The 27,090-nt window shown below is 22.4% G+C and overlaps 2 protein-coding genes across 3 annotated transcripts; one reads left to right on the top strand and one right to left on the bottom strand.

Annotated features, from left to right (window-relative positions):
- Window positions 1-1,224: 1,224 nt before the first annotated feature.
- On the bottom strand, window positions 1,225-25,529 carry LOC122859267 (neutral ceramidase). 2 transcript variants are annotated; one of them, XM_044162707.1, is made up of 17 exons: window positions 24,982-25,529; window positions 24,759-24,891; window positions 24,396-24,679; window positions 24,156-24,241; window positions 22,827-23,024; window positions 21,750-21,893; window positions 21,476-21,652; window positions 21,150-21,277; window positions 20,879-21,077; window positions 20,597-20,803; window positions 5,365-5,682; window positions 4,843-5,073; window positions 4,616-4,711; window positions 4,362-4,532; window positions 3,211-3,326; window positions 2,479-2,647; window positions 1,225-2,402 (listed from the first exon to the last, which is right to left on the bottom strand). In XM_044162707.1, exons 5-17 carry the CDS (start codon window positions 22,965-22,967, stop codon window positions 2,388-2,390), a joined length of 2,112 nt encoding a protein of 703 aa, XP_044018642.1. In that variant the 5' UTR covers window positions 22,968-23,024; window positions 24,156-24,241; window positions 24,396-24,679; window positions 24,759-24,891; window positions 24,982-25,529; the 3' UTR covers window positions 1,225-2,387. The 2 variants fall into 2 exon arrangements, with proteins under 2 accessions (XP_044018642.1, XP_044018643.1); XM_044162708.1 differs by having other exon boundaries at window positions 24,200-24,241.
- LOC122859935 lies at window positions 13,831-20,471 on the top strand. The gene is made up of 6 exons (XM_044163618.1): window positions 13,831-13,947; window positions 14,548-14,868; window positions 15,027-15,177; window positions 15,875-16,011; window positions 19,801-20,016; window positions 20,128-20,471. Exons 1-6 carry the CDS (start codon window positions 13,939-13,941, stop codon window positions 20,413-20,415), a joined length of 1,122 nt encoding a protein of 373 aa, XP_044019553.1. The 5' UTR covers window positions 13,831-13,938; the 3' UTR covers window positions 20,416-20,471.
- Window positions 25,530-27,090: the final 1,561 nt, after the last annotated feature.

Raw genomic sequence — 27,090 nt, 5'->3', positions numbered from 1 at the left:
TTTTGCAAATTTACTATTATCCATATATCTTGGATAAATTGAAAATTAATTTATTTAAAAATTAATTAATTCATCATCGTATTGTAATGACTCGCTGTTATTATTATTTCAAATTTAATTTTCATTAATATTTTCATCTTTTAAATGTATTTTATTAAATGTTTATTTATTTTATTTATTCAAATAATTATCATCATTGATTATCATAGATTTCAGTATAAAAAAAATTAAAAGATCTAAATTTTATTGTTTGATTTTATATTAGAAATACCATTGAAAGCGTTATCTCATCAATTTTATTGATGAACAAATTTTTTTATGCTCCATAAAACAATCACAAATTTTTGATACAAATTGAAATTCTAACATAATTATTTGCTGGTCTATTTATTTTTATACAGACGATCAAGAAAACTCGATATTTTTCAAATATCTGTTGACAGTTTCCCAAATGAGTTTTATATTATCATTATAATATAAAATATGATGCTTCAGCTGAATTACATATCTACATTTTCATTGCATGTACGTCTGTATGATATCAAGATCAAAAATATAATAAAAATCAAGAGCATATTTATATCAAACTGAGAGGCTGATATTTCATTTATATATTTCCTATTCAAAGTATATATATCCACGTCGAAAGGGGAAATATATAGCTTGCTCATATCGATTTTATATTTCCCTCAAGTTTTACGAGTACAATAATTGAGAATTTTCTGTTTACAACAAGTGGAGAAATCCCACCATCAAAATGCTTTGTTTCAGTAAATAAAAATAAAAAAAAAACAATGAATTTTGGGTTATTTATAAAAATGTAAATTATATGGAATAATTTTATTGACAAAAGTCTTTGATTTATATAGTCAAACACTTGAATTAAAATTATAAATATAAATTGTTTTTTCTTTCTAAACTACCATAAATTTACTGAACATAAAAAACACCTGTTATAAATATTTTTCTTCTTATTATTTCAAGATTTCTATTTGAAAGAAAAGAAAAAAATTAATCAAATATAATATAGTTGAATCTTTCAGTGCAATTGAATTAAAAGAAAAAAAAAATTTTTATAAAAGTAGATTAGCAATCCGTTCGAGGATTTGAAAAAGCGCATGATCCCCAATTTATTTTAGATTTATTTTAAAAAGTTTTTTCATTCAATTTTATATTTTGTCCGAGTGATGGGTACAGTCGTGGTAAATTCAACATAACTATTGAAACTTTTAACTATTATTATTATTTTTTTTTTTTTTATTTAAGTTCATTGTACTTGAAACTTGGTTTCAATTCTTCGTTGCTTTTTGTACTTTTGACCCTGCACGATTTTAACACACTAAAATCTAAATCAGTAAAACAAAAAACGAAATATAAATAAATTTTAATTTTTATATTGCAACAATGTCCAATGTATTTACCGTAAATTATTTGTTATTTATACTTTTTTATATTTATGTATTACTTGCAAAAAATTCCATCAAATGTTTTTTATTTTTTTTTTTAATTTCTATAAATAGTTCAAAATATTATTAATGATTTGCGTGTTTTATTTCTATTGAAACTTGATTGATAATTTTTAAAATACAAATAAAAAAATTGATTAATTATATAAGTGTATTTATTTTATTAAAAATTTTTTTTATTTTGTTTTTTTTTGTTTTAGTTTTCAATGAGTAATTGATCGATAATTAAAATTGACGGTTAACATATTTTTCGCATTTTCACACTGACAAAGATGAACTAATGAAAATTAAAAATAAAAAAAATAAAAATAGTATACGATATAGAATTTCGAAACTTATGGGAATACATAAAAGTTGTATCTTCTAGTAGGATAATTTTAATCATAGTGAAATCATGTGAATATAAAATTAATGGTTATTGACATTTTTTATGCTCAGTTCATATATAATTTGCTGATAATAAAATAAATATGAAATTATATATATAAAAAGACTTTATTTGATATTTTTTTAATATTTTCATACAAAGAAAAAAAAAAAAACAAATAAATTGTAAATAAGTAATGATTCATGTGAATAATTACTTTTTTAATTTTCTTCAATCTATGGCACTGGTTTTTATTTAACAATAAATCTTAATGATAAATATCATAGATGATTATTTATAAAAAATTGCGAAATACTATTTAAATATTATAATGTTAAAAAATAAATGATGAAATATTTTTAAATTGAATTATGAAATTTTTTTTTTTTATAAGACGTATACGTATTATGACAATTTCCTGTGACACCATATGAATTTAAAAATAAAAAAACTTAATTAATCACATTAATATTGATTTGGGAAAAAATTATGATAAACCCAATATCATATTATAAATATATAAAGATGCATTTTTAATTTCAACAAGAAAAACTTTACTTTTCTTTGACCTACAAAATATAAAATAAAATGTAATGAAATAAATTATTGTTGAATTAATTTGTTTGATAAAAATTAATAATGTACCTCAAAAACATTGGTGAGACCTCGATATGGAAATATACCACCAAGTATATAACGATAATGTCCTTGATGTCGAATACGATATTTTCCTGGTTTTACATCAAGTGGTATTTCCCAGATGATATCAGCTTGACTAGTTCCGAGGATGGAATTTTTTCTTTCCCAATGGAATCTGCAAAAATTTTATCGTTCAATTTTTATAATTAAAAAAAAATTATTAGCATGATTAAAATACACAAATTCCCCAGTTGAATAATTTCCTCGAAAAAAATATAAACATCATTTAGCTTGGTGGTGTTGTTATAAAAAGCCATGAGATATTTAAAATTGAAATGAATAATTATAAAAATAATATACAAGCATAGTTTAACATGTCGACATAATGATGATTATGATGATTTAAAATTTGTCGAAAAATAATTATGACAAGAGTATGATCAGCACGATAAATAAATAAATATTCCATTTAAAAATTTATTTATTTTTTTTTTTTTGCAAATTTACTATTATCCATATATCTTGGATAAATTGAAAATTAATTTATTTAAAAATTAATTAATTCATCATCGTGCTGTAATGACTCGCTGTTATTATTATTTCAAATTTAATTTTCATTAATATTTTCATCTTTTAAATGTATTTTATTAAATGTTTATTTATTTTATTTATTCAAATAATTTTGATAAGCTTGTAATTGATTTATTTCTTTACTTGATTGTGTTTTTTTTTTATTACCTCGTTTCCCAGTCTGCATCAGTTGCAACTTTGACCCATATATCTCTATCAATGAGTCGTTCAACAGTTAAAAATGTTGAGCCAGTCATCAGGTTGTTTCTTGGATGACCAGCAACCTTAAAAAATAATAAAAAGCAAATTATAATTAAAATATATTCTAAATACCTAGACTATATTATCTCATTATTACTATAATATTTCTTTTAATTTTCTTTCTTCAAGGACAAAAAAAAAAAAACCATAATTCTCGTTTATGTGAATATATTTTTTTTTTTTCTTTTAATATACTCTCGAGTCTAATGGACTGCCTCCGTTATATTTTAACGATTATATACACTAAAATTGTTGCACTCCATATATAAATGTCACAATGTGTTTATTGAGTGCCATTTAAGATGTGCTTTATAAGTATCTATATACAACTGAATTTGGGTCAAGATATTATTTTTTTTCCCACACAAAACAAATAAATTATACTTGACTTTTAAAATTATTCCAATAATTATTATAAAAAGTTGATGTATTATTTTTATATTTCCATAATAATTAATATATATTTTAAAAAATTAAAAACAAAATCAATATCAAATTTATTTAAGTGGTTCAATCTGTTAAAAAATTTTTTGCTTTAAAGTGTAATATTATCACCCATCAGATAAAATTTTGCTCACGATTATGTAATACTTATGCATTGTTTACACGCCACATTATTTATCCTTATATAATCCAAAAAAAAAGTATATTATTTCGACAATTTGGGTCACATTTATTTTGTTCTCTATCTTGAATATTTTTTTTTTATTTCTCAATTTAAATTTCTTCAAATAAAAAAAATATACTATTTGTTTATTTGAGTTATTAAAATTTAAATAAAAGTTTTTTTTTGTTTTTTTCATTTACAAAAATCTATGTTGTTAATTATGACACACGTGTTGCTAGCTTCCAATTATATTGATATATTAATTGTCATCTGCATTTCAGTTTAACGAATACAGCGGTTTGTGATATCAATTAATTATTGCGTTATAATTAAAACAATATAATTGCAAATATCAAAATGAAAAAAAAATTACTATTACTATGATAAATTGATTAACAATAATTAAAATTAATAATAATTAATAATTAAATGTAAAAATAAAAATTATTACAAATGAGACTGTAACAGTATCTCCTGGTTTGACAATTTTTGGTGGTTGAGACAGACAATATCCAAAGTCATATCCCCATTTTGATGTGTCATAAAGTACTGGTGTTTGAAGACTTATTAATGACTCAATGTACATATTAGGTGGTGGACTTCCAGGATTAATAACTTTTTTCTATAAAGATAAAAAAAAGTTATTAAAAAATTGATTTATTTTAATAGTTATTTTAATGATAAATATAAATTTTTATGAGTCACTTGAATTGCAGCCAGTGCCAATTCTTGATATTGTTTGAGATAAACAGTTAATGTATGTGGTCCATAAATTGTTGAGGCGCCTTCATATCTTTGTATCTAAAAATAAATTTTTAAATAAAAAATTATTATTACATTTTAAATAGTTAAAAAATTTGTTTATTAAATTTATATATTAAATAAATCTTGATTATAAAAAAAAAAAAATATTAAAATAGTATATTTGTTACTTCATATTCTTCAGGAGTGGCAATGTAGTCAGTGTAAGTATTACAAAGTCCAGCAATGACAACTGTTGGTTGAACTTTAGTAACCTCTTCAATGGTTGATGCAACTTTTTCTCTCATTCTTCTTCCCGACATTGTTGTAAATTCACCAGGTACACCAACAAGTACAAAGTCACCAATAATTGCAAGATGAGTTGATACAACTTTTGGCTGCCATTGATATGGTCGACGCATCTTAAAATTAACAAATAAAATAAAAATAATAATATAATTGAAAAAAAAAAAAAAAAATAATGAAATAATAAAAAATTACATGTTATTAAATTTCAAATGGAGAAAAAAATAAATAATAATATAAATGTACACATATAATATATAGGTCATCATTAATGTAAAAACTATAAAAAAAAAAAAAAAGATGTAGCTATAAATACTAATGACAATGACATTTGTATATATAGATAAACGACATTTAAATAATTTAAAAAATAAAATAAAAAAAAGTGATAGTATATATTTATTTACCCTTCCAGTTGCAAGAAGAATTGGTTTAGCACCGTGACACTTAATGTCCTCTGGTGTAGGTGCAGCAACAAAATTTCTCACAGCATCCCATACTGGATTTGTTGTTGTTGTACCTTGAGAAAATGAAAATGAACCTGGTCCATCAGTTGTACCAGCAGCAAAACTATAACCCATTGCTGGTTGACATGTTTCAACTTCAATTGTTTCTTTACTTGTTTCATTATAAAATTCAGCTTTTTGTCCTGGCATTTTAACATAACGATGTACAACTTCAATTGGACCTTTTATTTCTTTTGATGAATCACGATTCCATATTTTCTGTAAGCATCATTAAAATACATATAATTATTAAATGTTATTTAATTTTTCAAATTTATATTTGTTTTTAATTTTTTTTCTCAAAGACAATACTAAATATAATTTTTATGTCAAAAAAAATATCGGGGCAACCGTATAGCACGGTGCGTCGAGTTGGGGTACGGTTTCGTAAATTAAGCACCGCGTACCCCTTGGTCAGTTGTTGGATGGATGACCGTGGCCAGTGCGGTCATCGTGATTCCAGCGTAAAACATTCCTGATCCAACGAGGGACACTGGTCAGTTAGCGGATGGGTGGCCGTGGTCGGGACGGTCACCAGATTTCGCTGTAATATCACCTGATCCAACGAAAAAAAAAAACCTGGTGATGGAGAACTTGGGGGTCGTGTGACCTTTGAAGAGGCTTGACCCCTGTTCTCATCATCCAACAAATTGGGCTTGTCCCACATTTTTTCGTCATTTTTTTTTTCTATTTATTGAATTATTAAAATTACATTTCAATAAATAAAATAATAATAAATTTATTTAAAAATTAATTAATCAATCATCGTCTTGTAATAACACGGATATTATTTTTCGAAATATCTTGACCGATGAAATTTTCGTTGAGAATATTTAGTCATGTCATCGTGTGAGAGATCAAGATATGTTTTTTTTTTTTTTCACAAATGTGAAATTAACATTATAATAGATAAAAAAAAAAATAATTAATCGTATATATATCTAAAGCTCGTGCGTGTCGTTATATGACATATTGCAAGTTGTGTATATAAAAATAAATTATATCGTCATGACAAAAACACTGAGGGAAAGTGTCGGCACATTTAACACTGAATAGACAAATTACTTACATAAATATTTTTCCATATCACTTCTATTTAATCTCAATCCATCATTTTTTTTTGTGTGTGTCTATTAATAGGCTCTCTTTTGCTCTATCCCCATATTAAGTATTTTTTTTTATTTTTCTTGTACCTCTGTTGAATGTATAAATACATATATAGAAAATAATTTCTTCCGCATTTTAAAAATTTTTCCTTATTTTTTTATTTTTATCTTAAAAATTTATGCGGAATGCATATCCGATGAGTTGAACATTTGTCCTATTGTTTGAATTTTTTTATTTTGCTTTCACTTTCTTTTATTGTTTATTTATTTATTTATTTTTTGAGAGTTGACTTTTTATAAATTTTCCTGATTATTTGTAAATCAGTGTTACAGTTAAGGTCAATTTTAATCGCTATGTAAATTAATTATTTATATATTTAACAACGTCGTAGGATAATATTCAATGTCATTATGCGTGTATTTAATTGATAATATTGATCATCAATTTAGCATGCAATTTAAACTCGTGTGAACGTAAATACAACTTTGCTCCCATAATAAACAGATTCAGAATTGTAATTTGAAAATTACACAAATATTGTTGTTATAGTATTCGAGATTTACAAACGACATATTGATTCACAAGTACGATTAAAGATTGTCAATATTACAGGGATAATGTTGCAACTCCTTCATCACGAATAAAAAAAAAACATTAAATTATATTCACGATGTTATATTATTTTTTCAAAATTATATTTTATATTATAAATAAAAAATAATATAGATCTCGTTGATAAATAATTTAACAATAAATATACATCGAAAAAAAAATCATTTTAAATTAAAAAATAATCGTAAAATAAATTTACTGTCATTTAATTAGGTCAGCATATAATTTTTGGATTATTTAAATTTATTTTTTTTTTTTCTTCACACGATAATTATACTTATTTATTTTTATATTCATAAAAAAATACAATAAACATTTGTGTACAAAAAAAAAAAAAATCGTGGTAAAAAAAAAGACAGAATTTCATGCGCGGGAAGTGTTCTCGAGTCTTCGATGTTTCTATATGTAAATATAATGTGTGATGCAATTGTTGCAAACTAAGAAAATACATTCATATTTATTTAAATAAAAAAAAAAAAAATCTACACAAGGGTTTTTATGAAAGCATTTGTTTATCTCAACTTTAAATTATTATGCTCTTTCTTACTCAACTAATATCATTTGGAAAATTGTTTGTACATATTATCTGTATATACGTAACATATCGTATTTTAAATTGACTCATAAGGGTATATAGAAAATGTATTTTTTTATAATACAAATCCATCAGTTGATTTGAAATTAATTTAATTTTCCTCAAGTAATTTGTGTGCACGTGTAACGTTGAGCTTTGACTCCTTATGCCATCAATAAACGTAGGACTCACATAGAAAATCCCAATAAATATTTTTCCAAGGTAATTATTGAGAAATTACAGAAAGATTCGTAGAATAATATTTCCACAAAGGAAGTCAGGAAGTATAGTCAAAGTTTGAAGCTAATAACTCTTAAAATATTTTATATTTTTTATTGAAGTTTTTAGATATTTACTGCATTTTTTTTCGAGTCAATTAATTGCATAATTTTAAATATAAAATAACAATTAAATGATCAATTATTAATGAGCTTTTTAAATACATTTATCGAAAAAATTTATCGACATAATGATCAATGAAATATGACTTAAAAATTTATTGATAAAATATATTTATCTATTTTTTTATCAACTGAAGAATGCATTTTTATTGATTTGAAAATGTATTTTTATGTATTCAATGATGTGTTAAATTTGAATACACCCCTCTGAATAGAATATTGAATAGAGCACCCGCAAACAATGTATAAGAAACCGCAACAACAATTCATCCGGAAATGTTGTCAGCAAAATAACACCGGTAATTTTTTTTTAAATGTCCTTGAGCATACCAAGTATAAAACACACCCATAGACTGTCAAATGCATTTAAAAAAAAAAAAAAATTTAGCAATAATAATAAAGATTTTTATGTTGTTCATTATTTTATTCCTCACAAGTTCCCAGCAGGTAAACAGATAATTTTCTTAGAAGATTACGAAGGGCATCTGTACCTCTCACCATGTTAATTTTTTTTTATTTTTCTTATTTTTTTTTTTTATACACCTACAATTATATATTGATGCATCATATTCATTGGGTCAGCCTAGTTTCCAGTGTACTCAGTATCTTCTCATTGTCAGAAAACCATGCGAATTTATTTGTTGTTTTTTTTTTCTTTTATTTTTTAATTGACATGAAATTATGCACAGTAATTTTGTCTTTTGCGAAAAAATTGTGATGAAATTATCATACATACAAGCATAGAAAAATTATATTAAAAAATTGAATATTTCGATTGAAGAAAATTGGATATTTCGATTGAAGAAAACTGGATATTTCGATTGAAAAAAATTGAATATTTCGATTGAAAAAAATTCGAATAAATAGTATCAAAATTAAAAGAAAAACAAAATTAATTTAATGGTTTAATAAAAATTAATTTTATGTGTTTAAAAAAAAATAATAAATAAAATTTTGTTCAAGTATTGTAATGGCAAATAAAAAAATATTAATAATTGAATTTTAGTTTAAAAATTGTGAGTCAATTGTTGATGTAGTATCAGCACAACGAGCCCAAGCTAATTGGCATAAATACGTTAATACAGTATTGCTCATTGTGAGTATCACTATGTCTTTGTTTATTTATTTATATTTTATATTTTTTTCTTCTTCATACAGTTGAAGTTACTTGCGCAAGTGACTTCACTAGGTTACTACAGTGGCACACTCATACTATGCAGCAATAAGAACAACTCGTGCTGGAAAATTGGAACGTTGTTTTTTTTTATTTTTTCATTTGTAAATTTATTGTACACCTTCCCGCCATTCAATCCTTTAGCATCCTCTTGTATTTATATAGGTATACATATTGTAAAAAAAAAAAAAAAAAAAATACATGCATGTTTGTGTTTTAACTATTTTTTCATTTTTTTTTTTTTAAATATGATAATAATAAATAAACTTTCACACGGTGTTTCAAATAATCCAATGATGTAAAAGTCAATTTTTAAAATTGAATTTATTTTTTCATTTCATTCTCTTGTTGATAATAATTTTTTTTTTTTCTATTTTTTATTCATCGAAAAGCTCTGGTGAGTTTGAGCTTTGATTCATGATGCAATATCATATCCATGAATAGTATTTAAAAAAAAATAAATTTCTCGTAAAATACGGCTTAAAATGGATGAAAATTTTTTGTTTATTTGCATGTGACATGTTTTGACGTTTGTATAAAAAATAAGTAATATAAAAAAAAAAAAAATGGGAATTGGAGCGTAAAGCTTCGATAATATTTTACCTGTTACGTTGAATAGTACCGAATTTTATAATGATAAACCGAAAAAAAAAAAAAACAACAACAACAGTATTGTTGATAAATGAATTTTTATTTTTTTTAATGTTTGATTAATTTAACTTGGTACTTTTTGTCTTGATAGTCGTAAAAAATATTTGACCTTTTAGATTTAACTTGAATATTTTTTTTCTTAGCTTTTATATTTCATAAATTTATTTATGACATTTTTACGTTTTTATATATGATGATATTTACTTAGTCTATTAGTCGATAAAAAAAACAGTGCAAAATGTTTTTTTTTTTTATATACTACAATGATGTTAGGTAATAAAGCAAATAAGATAATATTTATATATATTTTTTTTAAATTCTAGATTCAATATTTTTGCAAAACAAGTTTGGAAAACTATTTATAAAAAAAAAAAAGAATTAATTCAAATTATAATTTCGATTGATAATTAAAAGCAATTAAATGAAAAATTGAATGAAATTATTATATGGAAAATTAGTTAAATTACAAAGAGAAAATAAAGTTTGTTTGAATGAAATAAATTTTATATTTCTACGTATTCAAATAATTAAAATACTTGGAATAAATAATTAATTTGATTATTTTTTTACAACGAAATAAATAATTTATTTGTATTAAAATAAATTAAATATTTGAATAAAATTAAAAATATATTTGAAAAAAATAAATCATTTATTTGAATGATTTTTTTTTCAACGAAATAAATATTTATTTTTATTAAATAAATTATTTTCAGCTAATAAATAATTATTTGCTATTATTATTACATCAAATACTGTATAAAATAAATTAAATATTTATTATTTATTTTATAAATTATCGTATGAAAATTTTTAAAAATCATAATAGAAAAAAATTAAATTTGAGTATATTAATTTTTGAAATTTATTATTATTATTATTCAAATAAAATTTATTCATCAAAAGTAAATCAATATTCAAAAAACAATATTATTTATATTTCTGTCATATAAAAAATTAATTTTGTAATTGTTCATGTCAATTTATTAATTTATTTGTGTTAATTAAATTTTCATTTGAAATATTTTTTTATTAAAATTTAATTAATTTATTTGTTTGTAATATTTCCTTTTCAGCGTATACGCAATCAAATGTTCGAATTGGATTTTAGTGTATTTTATTATAATTGGAATATGTTAAATTATGAGGGAATTAATGTCTTAATACTGTTCAAAGTTTCTTGAGTGTGTATATGGATGAGGATTGGCATTAAAGATGTACCAGAGGCAATTTCATGTATGCACGATTTACATTAATTATATAAATGCTCCCTCCCTTCTTATAGAAGTAAAATGGTGGGAAAGTGCAATTGTCTTGTTTATATATATATATTTATATCAATTTATTCATTCAGTTTTTTATATTGGTTGTTCTCATTTCGCTCGTTATCACTATATCAATTATAAAATCGAAATTCGAAATCACGTACAGGGCGATGCAATTATTCAAATTCATATAGATTTATTTGTTTATATTTTTTTTTTTTTTTAATAAACAAAATTCAACAAGATTTGAAAATTAAAAAAATGTGATAGTTATTTATTTTTTTTGTATGGATAATTTCAAATATATATTTATTTGTTTTATATAATTTTCGTTGTAGAGTACGAGGGGCATGTTTTTCTTGTTTTTTATTAATTTATTTAACAACAAACGCAAAGCTGGAAAATTATAAAAATTTGTGAATATATAAATCAAAACCTCTTGATTAATGATTATTATTAGTATTTCAAATTTTCAATACCAAATTTTAATACAATTATTAATAATAATACAATTTATTAATATTCATATGTACATTTAATACATATTTTGATCAAAAAAATATTCATTCATTTTAAAACCAAATATTGAATACAAATTATTAATTTAATAAATAACATTAATAAATAAATTAATTTAAAAATTACATTATTTATTTTATTTTATTATTCAAAATTATTTTACTGAATTATAAATTAATATTACAAATAGAATTTTAATACTTTAATATATAAAATTTAATACTGATATGAAATTTATATAACATATCGTTTATATTTATCTTTATAATGAAAATGATATATTAAATATGTAATAAAAAAAAAGATATATTGATGTTGATAAATTGTTGAGAATTTGTGTAAACAGAGTTAGTTGTAGTGAGAGCAGGGAAACCTTTTTATAGTTTAAACTTGACTGAAATAAATCAATGAGTATACTAGGAAAGAGCTAACATCACCAAGGGAATGCTCCAGATATAAAATGGCAAATGTTTTGCGAAATAACGAGAAATTGATCAACATATTTAGTTGCTCTCTATTTTATTTGATTTTTTTTTTCCTTCGAGAAAACATTTACAAATGAAATTTTATTTATTAATTAACCTTACAATGAGTGTCACGAATCTAACTTATCCGGCATTTGAATTTTAGTATATTTATTTAAATTTTTCCCGGTTAAATAATCTATAGAAATTAAATATCCTGGTTAATAATTTCCCCCCGAAAAAAATATAAACATCATGTAGCTTGGTGTTGGTATAAAAAGCCATATTTAAAATTAAAATGAATAATTATAAAAATAATATACAAGCATAGTTTAACATGCAAACATAATGATGATTATGATGATTTAAAATTTGTCGAAAAATAATTATGACAAGAGTATGGATCAGCACGATAAATAAATAAATATTCCATTTAAAAATTTATTTATTTTTTTTTTTTGCAAATTTACTATTATCCATATATCTTGGATAAATTGAAAATTAATTTATTTAAAAATTAATTAATTCATCATCGTGCTGTAATGACTCGCTGTTATTATTATTTCAAATTTAATTTTCATTAATATTTTCATCTTTTAAATGTATTTTATTAAATGTTTATTTATTTTATTTATTCAAATAATTTTGATAAGCTTGTAATTGATTTATTTCTTTACTTGCTAGTTGATCCTACCAATTTGTTTTTCTGTTTTTTCGTAAATTTATTTATTTATTTTTTCGAATGGTAAATATAATTTATAATAATAATCATGTACAACCTATATGTATGTAGACTAAAATAAGTATTAACTTGACGTGCATGTTATATGAAAGTTTACGAAATTTCCATTACCACATGTGTGTTGTATATTATACTGAGTGTAACAAATGAATATATATATATGTATATACGCAAATCCGTAGTTCCGTTGAATACATATCGTAAAACGTCATTCCAACATCAAAATGTGTCTTTATAATATTTGACTCTTTTGTTGACTATAAATTATGACCGGAAACTACTCTTTACTTCATCAATATATATTTGTCTCTAAATCCCTCTTGCCTCATCACTTGATAAATTTCATTTAAAAAAAAAAAATACTTATAAAAGCTATGATTAAATGATTGTGTCATTTAAAAAATCAATTCAAGCTTTCTCCTCATTTTTTTTTTTCTTAAACAATAATTTTCATTTTTTATCAGATAAAATTCAATTTAATTAGTAAAATTAATCTCATTGATATACATTAATTTTTTTTTTAATTTCATTTTCTATTTTTTAAATTTTTTAATACAATTTATATATTTTTTTTTCAAATTTATATCATTTCATACATCTTGGAATTTTTATAGTACTTTTTTTTTGTTTTTTCTTCAAATAATAATAAACATTTAAAATAAACCTTGAGAAATTATAAAAAAAAAAAAATATTCACAGTGACTGTGTTACAGGGTATGAAAGGTAGCTTCACTTTTTTTTTGTTCAATATTTTTTTTTTTTTTTTGCAAAACCATAGTTGTCCCTTCTCATTTTGACTGTGAGTGGGAGTTGAATATAAGAACATAGATCTTGGATCGTGACTAACAGTGTCTTCGCGCTCTCAACATCATCGTCAACTTTTTGGCTTTAATTTTTTTTAATTTCCAATAATATATTAGTAAACTTTTAATTTGAAAAAAAATATAAAAATATACCGTGTGAATTATGATCAAGGTACGCGAGTGAATTTTTTAAAAACAATTGTGATAATGTTTTCAAAAAAAATTCTTTAAATATTTCTTTACCTTACACACTTTTTTTATTTCTTAAATTTATATATAATTTTCTAAATAAACTATCTTGCAATAAATAATAATCAAATTAAATTTAAAAAAAAATAAAAATATAAGGAAGACAAAATAATGATGATTTAACAGTAAATAGACAAGTCACTACCGTGTTGATAAAAAATAAAAATAAAATTATACCGTGTCGAATGAGAAAGTGACAAAGTTAGCAGTTATAAATTTTATGAATAAAACAACTTGTTAATATTTAATAAAATTAAAAAAAAATGTCAACTAAATTTTTAAAAATTTCCTGAAAATTCCATGTAACACCTTGTAATTATTAACTTACAAAGTGTATACTTTGTGTAAAATTATTATGTTGTAAAATAAAACGTTGTATACTTTCCCAATCAAGATAAAAATATACTTCCGCGATATAATAATTTGATGAAGCATTTAATTACCACAAGATTATTTATCTTCAAATGAAAAAACAACAAAAAACAAATGTAAATATTTATATAAAAATTAATTTAATTTACAGATATTTAGTTTATTATTGACGACGTGGATATTATGCACCGATGGTGTATTAATTGGTCCAAATAGTGATCATGGTCAATACTATCATGATTATGCTGCATATGAGGCATTACCAAGTGAATATGATCATCATGTATTACCAACTGTTTCGGTACCAATTCATTCAGTATCAGCAGCTCCATATTATTCTCCAGTACAGCATGCACCTGTTCATCATGCACCTGTTCATCATGCTCCTGTTCATCATGCTGTACCACATAATTTACATCATCCTCATCCAGTTGTACATCATGATCCACATGGTGAAGATCATGATTACTACGTGAGTACTTGATTCTTATTCATTTTCATTTTTTATATTTTAAATTAGAAGAGAAATTTATACTGATATTGCCAATTGATCATTTACTTTGTGTAAAGAAAATTGGACAATGTGCTCTTTTTTTTATTAAATGATTTTCTTTTTTTTGCTTATTCAAGTCACCTCCAAAATATACTTTCAATTATGGAGTCCATGATCCACATACTGGTGATGTCAAAACTCAACATGAAGTTCGTGATGGTGATGTTGTTCATGGCTCATACAGTGTAAATGAACCTGATGGTAGTGTGAGAATTGTTGAATATACAGGTATGTTTTTATAATTTTCCAAGATGATCCATTTAGTTTTAATAAAAAAATATTTCAAATGAAAATTTAATTAACACAAGTAAATTAATAAATTGACATGAACAATTACAAAGTTAATTTTTTATATGACAAAAATATAAATAATATTATTTTTCGAATATTGATTTACTTGTGATGAATAAATTTTATTTGAATAATAATAATAATAAATTTCAAAAATTAATATACTCAAATTTAATTTTTTTCTATTATGATTTTTAAAAATTTTCATACGATAATTTATAAAATAAATAATAAATATTTAATTTATTTTATACAGTATTTGATGTAATAATAATAGCAAATAATTATTTATTAGCTGAAAATAATTTATTTAATAAAAATAAATATTTATTTCGTTGAAAAAAAAATCATTCAAATAAATGATTTATTTTTTTCAAATATATTTTTAATTTTATTCAAATATTTAATTTATTTTAATACAAATAAATTATTTATTTTGTTGTAAAAAAATAATCAAATTAATTATTTATTCCAAGTATTTTAATTATTTGAATACGTAGAAATATAAAATTTATTTCATTCAAACAAACTTTATTCAATTAATTTTTTTTTAATTTGAGTATATCATATTAAACTTTTTTTCTGTGTTATGATTGATTCAACGTGTTTGTTTTTTTTTTTTTATTTTCTACAGCTGACGATCACAATGGTTTTAATGCAGTTGTTAAAAAAGTTGGTCCAGTCGCCCACCACCCACCACCTGTTCATGTTGGTAAATATGTTGCTGCTGCTGCTCCACCTGAGTACTATGGTTACGAATTTGACAAACACCACTATTAAAATTTATTGACAAGGTGTCATAGATTTTTTTTTTCCTTTTAGGATATTTTTAAATATTTTATATTGTACTGAACATCTTTACATTAATGTAAATAATTTTATATTCAAAAAAAAGTAGAAAATAAATCATAACTTATAAGAATATCTTTTAAAATTTATTTTTCATTTCCTCAATTTTTATATATCTATAAATTATTTTATTCAACTTTATTAGTGTACTTAACAATTACCTTTTTTGCACTTTGAATAATAAAAGTTACAAAAATTATAATAAGAAAATTTATTTCACTGTTTACTTTTTAGTTGTTTAATAATTCTTATCATGATCTGAGTTTTAACGAGCAAAGAAAATCTCTATAGATAATGTCTTGCGGAACGTTTGAGAGTTCAAAAATAAAAAAAAATATGTAAAAAAAAAAAAATGATACACAAACAGCTATGTATGGAGTTCGTGCGAGACAAACATGTACCTGCTTTGTTGCATTTACATAATCAACTCTACACACGAACTTACGCAAAGTTTAATTTTTGTTTTTTTTTTTTTTATGTAAATAAATATAAAAAATTATATTTTGTAATTTTAATTGTTTAAATTTTCATTCTTACCAGTGTATAAATTTTACATTAATAAATCAATTGACGAGTAAAGAAAAAAACCGAATGAAAAATTGTTTTAAAAATTCGAAACTAAAAAAGTATTTATATGAATAAATAAATAAATAAATAAAATTACTCCAGATAGTATAATAAACAAGAAAAAAAAAAGGGGTACTTTGTAGAAAATTAAAAAGATGATATCTTTAATATATAATAAAGTTACATTTTTATTGAGAAAAAGTAGGTATTTAATTTTATAAATGTATACTTTAGCTTGCAAGAAAGGCAAAACGTGCGTACTTTGCAGTATATTATCTGGAAAACGACTCTTGAGTGGAGACAAATGTCGTTGAAAAATGGATATTAATATATACGCAAACAAAAAAGGCAAATATCATATTTATAAAGAGAAAAAGTTGTTTTATATTTGCTGTCTTAATTATTTGACGCTTCTAATCGAAAAAAATCCTCTCTAAGATTATTATAAATTTTTTCAATAATATTTAATTTAATAATATTTTTAAAAAGTGATATCTATTGGACTAATTAATGTGCCAGGGATTTTAAAGATATTTTGAAACAATAGGCTCAATGTCACGCAGACATCAATGATCACTCTTCCGTAATAAATTTTTAACAAACAAAAAAAAAAAATTTATTCTGTCTAAATTAATGGATCCACATTTTTAAAAGTTAAATAATAAATTTTTTTTTTTTAAATATACAAGTACTATGCAATTTATTTTTGAATCACTCAACAAAATAGTAAAATAATAAATTTTCAATGTTGCAACCTTCGACGTGAACAAACTAAAATTACAATCATAAATGGCTTTCATTTTTTTTTATCATTTACATTTTAATAATTTCAAGTTTTTTGGCAATTTTGATAGAAATCATTACCGGATGTCTTGGACTATGTTTTATTATACCAGTTTGTATTTTAATTCTCAGCTTGTAAATTTAAAATTCAGTGATTTATCAACCAATTACTTAAATTACGTACTCAAAACTATGAAAATTACAAGCATGACTATTCTCACGACACTTGAGCCATTCAATTTACCAACGAAATTTAAAAGAATATTAATTTTAAAATAACAATGAAATATTTAATCATTTTTTTTTTTTTTGATTGTCTTCAAATACATGCAATAAAAATGATATTTTTTAAACTTTTTATAAATTTTTTTTATCTTTTAGAATTTATGCATTTATTTATTTTAATTATTTACGGATGATATTATTAAAATTATATTTTCAAGTGGAAAATAATTAACAATTTATTTGTTATTTTGTAAATTCAAAAATAAAATTTATCAAAATTCAAAAAAAATAATAATTAATTGATTTTTATCAGTCTAATTTTAAAAAAATTGTATTATCAGAAATATAAAAAACATTTTTAACCTTATTAGAAAAAAAATTTGAATAATCATTTTATTTGTCAAGAATTAAATGGATTAAATCAAATTTTTAAAATTCAATAAATTTTCCATAAATTATTTATCAAATTTTAAATTTAAAAAAAAATTTATTTCTAAAATTTCTTGATATTTATAGTGTCATTATTATTGTAATTAAATACTTTTGCTATTTTTATTTCGAAATGTAATGTATAACAGAATTTATAGAACTGCCAAAAAGTTGATTCAGCAAAATATGAAAATCTAAATCTAACCTGCTGACTAAACACATAAAATTTCTTTTAAAAAATCAATAAATAAAGTTTAAAAAATAAAAAATAATAGTATATATTTAAATTGTATTTAATCAGTTAAATATTATTTATTTAAAAATTTATTTATCTAAATTTACGATGAGATAATAAAGATGTGAGAAAAAAAAATAAACTCAACTAAATAAGAGATGAATCCTTGAGTGTATTAATAAACACATGTCAGTTTTACGAGTTGTCATTAATAATAAATATAAAACTCATTACTTCATAAATTATTTAAAATAAAATAAGACATATATCAATATATAAAAACTCTCACGAGGCCAGTGATCTAATTGTCTGATCGGTTGATCACTTGGTTTCTTTTCTAGATCAAAACGCCTTTTTTTTTTTTTCCTTTTTTTAATTAACATGTTGTCACGCTTTGTCTCTAAACATATTGTCGAAATATCAACAAAGAAATTCCATTATATAAAAAATAAATAATAATATTTTTAAATTTAAATAAAACCCAGTCAACTGATTCAATTTTAATAAAATTTATTGATTTTAAATTTCATTATTTCCTGTATTTTAAAAAATTTTTATAATATCCAATTGATAGAATAATAATAACCTTCGCCTAATTTTCAATTGTGTGACAATAATTATTAGAAAGAAAAAAAAAAAAAAGCAGCTATTGAACTTAATATTTTTCAATTAAATAAATATTTGTAAAATTATGTAATTTATATTGTTTGTATTATTTTAAATGTATAATTATCTAATTTAAAAAAAAAATAAATAAATGACACATAAAAAATTATGAATTTTATTAGATGTGTATAGTAAAATCTCATTTCCCAGGATCTATTTATGACTCATGTAATTTTTACCTTGGCCAACACCCATCAGCCGTAACGAGAACCGCCAAATTGCGTTTAATGACGTCCAAATCCTTTAGGATTTTTCCTATGCATGATCGCGTAATAATTCTATTCTTTCTCTTTTTTTTTTTTTTTTTTAATATTATTTTATTTTCTTCACACACCGGCCTTCATTTATTTGTGGCCCAGGACATTCCTACTCTGTTATACATTACCAAGTAAATTTTTAACTAAAAAATAATAAAAAAAAAAAAGCATGAAATAAAATAAAAAATTACAAATGGGACCTTGAAATTGCACAAGAATTTTATTACTGGGGAGGAGACATACTGTTGAGTTGTTTAGTATATAAGTCAAGCAAAACAGTCAACTAAACATCAGTCAGTTTTCAACAATTCAATAACAACAACACTTTTAAATTAAAAAAAATATTTTAAAAATGTTTAAGGTACTAATATTATGTGAAATTGTGAAATATAAAAAGTTGTAATAAAAAAGAAACACATCTTTATTATTAATTTCGAAATTCAATTAAAATTTCGTTAATTTGATTTAAAAAAAAAATGAATCATAAGAAGATTTAAAAAAAATATATATTAATATATTTTTAAATAATTAAAATAATTGTTATTTCAGTTTGTGGCAATTTTGACAATGGCATTAGCTGCCAAAGCAACTTATCTAGTTGACGATCATGAAAATTACGGAGGATATGGTCTCGCCCACTCTGGTTATTTATCACCAGTAGTCAATCATATTCCTTATGATACAAATTCTCACGTATATCCTGCTTATGGAGCTTATGCAGCTTATGGAGATTACGATAATACTCATGATCATCACGATTCTTTCGTAAGTCAATTTATTTTTATATTATTTTTTTAAAACATAAAGTAAAATTTATTGTTAAAATTTTTGTTTTGATATTTAAATATAATAAAAACCTTTATAAATTATTTAAAGGCACCAGCAAAATATGCATTTAATTATGGAGTTAATGATCCACATACTGGTGATGTTAAAAGTCAACATGAAGAACGCGATGGTGATGTTGTCAAGGGATCATACAGTTTAAATGAACCTGATGGTACAATTAGAATTGTTGATTATACAGCTGATCCACATAATGGATTTAATGCTGTTGTTAGAAAAATTGGACATCCAGTTCATCCAGAACCAGCACCAATTGTTAAAGTTGTTGAACCAGTAGTATATGCTGATCCTCATCATCATCATTCATATGACTACTAATTCAATCTATTTATTTTCATGAATAATTTAAAACGACTTTTCAATTTTAAAAATTATTTAAATCAATAATTTTTATTTCTTATCACATGCATTTTACGAATTTTATATATGAACCAGTCTAGTTTTTATTGATTTCTTAATATAAATATTTAAAATAAATATGTTTTATTAATTTACTTACCATTGATTCTTCGTATAATTTTTTTCCAATAATTTTTGTACTATCATAAATATCTTTTCCTGGTCCAGATGCAAAACACATTTCTTTTTTTCCTGGACATGTATAATCAGCACTACAATTTTCACCAGTAAATTCACATTTTGGTCCTTGTGTATTTGGTGATACATCACCTAAATTACTTGATGCAAAAGCAGCAACAAATTCACCCTAAAATTAATAATATTATTTATTTTCTACATTTTTTAATAATACTTTTTGGATTAATTTATTTATAATAATTACCTTTCCAACCATAGAACCTTTATTCATTTTTTTTTCAAATAAAATTGAAGCATATCCAACATTATCACTTGATACAAGTCGATTTGTATTATTCATACTGGTTGGATGTACTGCAAACCAATTGATAACACCCATTGGACGACCATCTGCAGCGATAAATTTAAGCTGGGTCATTGTTTTATCAGTGTCATATTTGTATCTAAAAAAATATAAAACCAAATAACAAAAATAATAATAAAATAGAATAGAAAATAAAATAATAAATACTAACTTTTCTCGTTCATTTTTTGGATTGTTCATGTATGCCAATGGACTTCTGTTTATACTGGCATCAAAAACTTCACCATGATCTAGAAATATTTGTCCTGGCACCACTGAATCATGAGCACGTATAATACTCTAAAACAAACAAATAAAAATTGACATTAAAAATAAATATCCTATATATTTTTTTTTATCAAATGATAATGAATAATATTATCTTATGAGCTCTTATCATATGAAATGAAGCTATTAAATAATATTAATTATACCAAATAGTTATGATGATAATTTTTATCAGTTGATTATTTTTTTATCATTAATTTTTTTGCTTACCGTTGTTATTCCATTAATCAGTGCAGTAAAACTTTGCTCAATAAATCCAAATGTCGAGAGATCAAATAATAAATAAAGATTAAAACCACCAGGACTTGAATGGGTATGTGTTGCACTTATCATGACATTTTTTTCAGTATATAAATTACCAAAACGTTTTTGAAGTTTTTTAATTACCTGAAAAAGTAAATAAATAAAAATATTAATATTATAAATGGCTGATAAATTTTAGGTATTTTAATGAATATATATTTTTGTTGTTTTAATAACGTACTGCTGCTTTTATATCATGACCAATCATTGCACTTTCAGTGCTGACAAAAACAAATCTTTGTTCACCATCGTCAATTATAAAAGATCTTGTAAAAGTACGTAAATGAAGACCAGCACCTTTTTGTTCCATTTTTGCATAGCCCATCTGAAAATAAAATATGAAAATAAGATTATTTATATTATCGTAAGAAAATAATTCATAGAAATTTTTATTTCTCAAGGACAATATTGTGAAATAATAATTTATCTTAATTAATTAAGAAACAAAGTCACGAATATAAATATATCTTGATTTTTGTCACGATATCGATTGACATGATTAAAAAATATATTTTTTTTTTTTGATAAAAATTAACTGAAGGTAATAATTATTAATGATAACGAGAGAAATGGAACAGTTGAATTTAGACTGAAGCTTGAAGAAATCAAGACTGAATATCATTGTCTAAATGTCCAGAACACAAATTCTCCAATCAAATCATCTAGAATTAAAATATCTTACTTAATAATTTCCTCCCGAAAAAAATATAAACATCATGTGGCTTGGTGTTGGTATAAAAAGCCATGATATATTTAAAATTAAAATGAATAATTATAAAAATAATATACAAGCATAGTTTAACATGTCGACATAATGATGATTATGATGATTTAAAATTTGTCGAAAAATAATTATGACAAGAGTATGATCAGCACGATAAATAAATAAATATTCCATTTAAAAATTTATTTATTTTTTTTTTTTGCAAATTTACTATTATCCATATATCTTGGATAAATTGAAAATTAATTTATTTAAAAATTAATTAATTCATCATCGTGCTGTAATGACTCGCTGTTATTATTATTTCAAATTTAATTTTTATTAATATTTTCATCTTTTAAATGTATTTTATTAAATGTTTATTTATTTTATTTATTTAAACAATTATCATCATCATCTTTGATAAATTTGTAATCTATTTTTTTCAACTTGCTAGTGGATGTTTTTGTTGTCGCGTATATAATCTACCAGATATTTGACCAGTCTGTGACGAGAGTATTAACTCATGTAATCATACTTGCATATTATACTTACAAAAACAATTTCAGCAATAGGACCAGTTGTATCTGCAATTCCAACACCAATACTGTACGATGCCATGATCCCCGGAAGTGTAAATATTCCAATCAACAAAATAATTAGGCCCATTGGCCATCTTGAACATTCTGAAGCCATTCACAGACGCGTAAATCAACACGTAGCCAGTGTTTACTTTGCGTTAAAAATTCTTTGCTAAAATACAACATAATAAAATTAAATTAAATTACAAATTAACAATAATAACTTGCATAATAAATATGCAGTTGAAATAAATCTGATGATAAAAAATATTTCAAAAAAAAAAAATTTTTATTTCATATTTTAAATATTGTCAATAAACAAGTGGAAAAATACATTTATTTTTCTGGCTTATTGTCAAAGATCAGTGCTAAATATATTCTTTAGTCATTTATTTTTTTTTTTTTATATTCTCTCGATCAATACCAGGACATTTACTATATTTAAACCTATAAAGTGTCATGTGATACAAAAGCAATGTGATATACATTTATAAATATTAAATCGAAATTTATTCTATAAAGTTATTTTTTTCCAATATCAATTTAATCAAATATTTAATTCAATTATATATAAAACAAAAAAGAAAAAAAATTATTTTATACTATACACTATTTATGTAAAAATATCCTTGAAGAAAATTAAATTATGTGCGATAAGAATTCAATTATAATTTTTCTCGTAAAAAAAAAAAACTTTAAATTATACTTTTTTGTAAAATCAATTTCTACAGGATATCCAATGACAACTAAATAAATGACAAACATTTATTGTAAACAAAATTGAAAATATAAGAATATTTTTAAGATTTATTTAAAAAATAAATAAATGAAAAATTAGACATAAATTTAAAATCAATAATCACTGTGACAAAGCATCGATGGAATCTCCAACGATAAGCTCGAATGACAATGTTCTAATAATAATAAAAAAAAAGTATCAACATTAAATACAAGTAATAATTGTGGAAAGTGGTAGTTTAGTTTATTGCTCCAAAATAAAATCAAGAAAAACGAGATTTACGAAAGACACTTTTACTTTCAATTTTTTTTCTTTCTCGAAATAAAAAAAAAAAAAACACCGGGAGGTTTTTCAGACAACAAATCATCAACTTTTATAAATGACCTTGAAAAACCATCAATTTTTGCTACATTTATTCCTCCTTTTTTTTCTATAAATTTATTAATAAACTAACACGATCTAAATTTCTTGAAACTATTGGAAAGCTGTTTTCATGATTACTTAAATAATATAGATTAATATTTTCATATAAAAAATATTATCGAAATAAAAAAATTCAAGTACCTTAATAATTTGTCGTAAAAAAAAATATTACAATTCAGCAATACCTTACAGTCTCGGTGAATGACCCTGAACTCGCGTGACAAAGTCTGAAAAAATATAAAATATATGTAGTATAAAATACAAGTATTTAATATCAAAAAGAAAAAAAAGTTTCAAACATATAAAAATAAAAGATGTCGTCTTTTTTTAAGTTATTGTTTGATAAATCTTGTATTTAAAAATAAAATATTATTAATTTACCTTAGACTATTCTTGTAATAATTCCGTACTTGTATATTAATTTTAAGTTAAAAAAAAAAATATCACATACAAAGGTAAGAGAGAATAAATATTAAAACACGTCTTGTTGATTACTCTGTCTTCATAAAACTGACCCAACATCAACCGGTCATAACGTCTAGCAGCTTCGATTCTTGCTTATCTCACCACTCACTTTAGCTTTTTAAAATGACTCACTTTATCATCAGTATCACACTAAACTCACAGTAAATTAACAAAAACAAATATCCTCATGTGTTGTTTTTCTATAAATAAATAAAACAAATTTACTATTATTTATTTATAATAAATATTTGTTAATGAAATAGAAAATACTATTATTACCTTTTTGTTTAATTTTTTTATCTCGTTTTTTGTTCACGTCAATTGTACCAGTTGATTATTCACAGCATCTGTGTCACTGTTGATAGCCAGCAAATTTATAACGTCACATTAAACGATCCAACATGTGTACAATCTGAAAGAATAAAATAAATTAAAAATCATGTGATCATATAGATTAAAAATAACATTAAAATAATTAAATTTACAACAAAGAACAACTTACATGATTTCATGGAATTTAATTACTTTAAATTAACGTGAAGGTTTTCTTTTTTTTTTTTTCCAACAAACTTGGATATACAGATGTTGTTGTATTGAATAATTTAATTATATTTGGTATTTTTATATTTTGCTTATTGCATTATGTTTGATTAATCTTTGGAATGATGGTAATTTTTTTTTTTTGTTTTTGATAAATTATTACGTGTGTATTATGTGAGAGGATAGTAGAAACTGGATGATAATTTTGTCGTATTACTGACTTGTAGTCTCGTTTACTTTCAATGTTTTTTTTAAGGTTCCCCTCTTAGTCTCTCTTTGGGTATCATCAAGTCTTTGTCCAGTTTTGTATCTTATTTACTGATGATGCCGAGTCAGGTTTTATTTCTTACAACTCCGGAAACATTATTATTTTTTTTATTATTTTTTATCACGTACTGTATTTGCCCTTCACTTGTCAGACAACAATCATCAATGGTCACTAAAATTACATACTAACAATCATATTATTTATTAACATAAATGTCTACTAAATTTTTTTTTAGTTTTAATTGTTTTTTTCTATTTTACTATAACAAAATAAATTATTAACTTTTATTTTTTTTTTTTACGACAAAATGAATATACTTAATTTAATTAAAATTAATAAATTAAATAATTTATATTTATCTATTATTATAAATAATTTTAAAAATAAATTTTCTACTTAATTTTTATTTTTTAAAAAAATATTATCAAGTTTTCCTTGACTTGAATCTTCAGGATTAAGCAACAATCATCATATTGAAAAATAAAAAATAAAAAAAAATCATAATAATAATTTTACAATATAAATTGCTGAGTTTAAATGGTTAACATGAAATTTGACACTTTTATGGATACCAATTACCCAATTATAATTTTGAATATGTTGTTTACAATATAAAATTAAATTTTTTTATATTTTTTTTTTAGCAATATTTTTTTTAGGTTCAATTTAATTACATGATTTATTTTATATGTAATTTTTTTTAGCCTTTATATCGTCGTCTTCATCAGAATTAATGTCACTGTTACCAATCATTTTGAATAATTGAAAAATAAAATAGATAAATATTTTTTTTATTGATAAATTATTTGATAAATATATTTTTTTAATTTAAGATTGATAAAATCACAACGAGCCACTGTTTGAGTACACTTGTGGATATGATTACTGTTGCTTTCGATGGTCGACAAACCAAGTTAACCAAGAGAAAGTGAGAGGAAGAAACACATATTGCACAATTTGACTCCCAATCGACTGGGCACAGGTGTTATTATCAAATAACTTCAAATAAAAAATCAAAAAACCATTATTTATATTTAATTTAAAATTACATGAAAATTATTTATCAATTGTTTTATTATATTAATTATTTAACAAATGAATTGAAAATCAAACAAGAGATAAATAATTTGTTTTTTTGTTTTGCTATTTTATGAATTTGTTTTTTTGTTTTAAAATTTTTTAAAATTATTTTATTTTTATGAATATAATAATTTAAATTAACGATAATTGAAATTTTATTTTTTGGAGTGTTGACAACGAATAAATAGTTGCAATATATATACCCTTCTCTTTTAAATGAAAAAACGTTAATCACTTCAAGGCCAATACTAACTCAATACAGAGAATTTATTCATTGAATTTTTTATTTTTTTATTTTCAATCCAAATTATTTAATTAATTTATTTTTTTTCTATTCATTCAAGTCGTTAAATTATTTGCAATTTAATTTTATTTGTTCTATTAGTTAAATATTTTTTTGATAGTTGAAATAAAAAAAAATAATTAAAGTAATTAATATATAATTAATTTAATTTGTTACTTTTGTTTTGCCAATATTACTGCAATTGTTTGATTAATTATTATTCATTTATTATTTATTTGTTAAATTTACAATCTGAAGCTAATTTGATCAACAAATGTATTGAATTTTTGACGAAATAATTTTTTAAAAAACTATAATAATTAAAAAATAATTTAAAAAAAATTATCAAATCAATTTTAATTAATAAAATCATAAATTTAAAATTAAGGTTTTTTATTATGTTGATAATTAAAAAGTTTTTCAAATAATAAATATAGAAA

The sequence above is a fragment of the Aphidius gifuensis genome, linkage group LG6 (assembly GCF_014905175.1).
Source record: "Aphidius gifuensis isolate YNYX2018 linkage group LG6, ASM1490517v1, whole genome shotgun sequence".
In the NCBI taxonomy this organism is placed as follows: Eukaryota; Metazoa; Arthropoda; class Insecta; order Hymenoptera; family Braconidae; genus Aphidius; species Aphidius gifuensis.
Note: the sequence above shows the minus strand (reverse complement) of the source record. Positions and strands in the feature narration are given on the sequence as shown.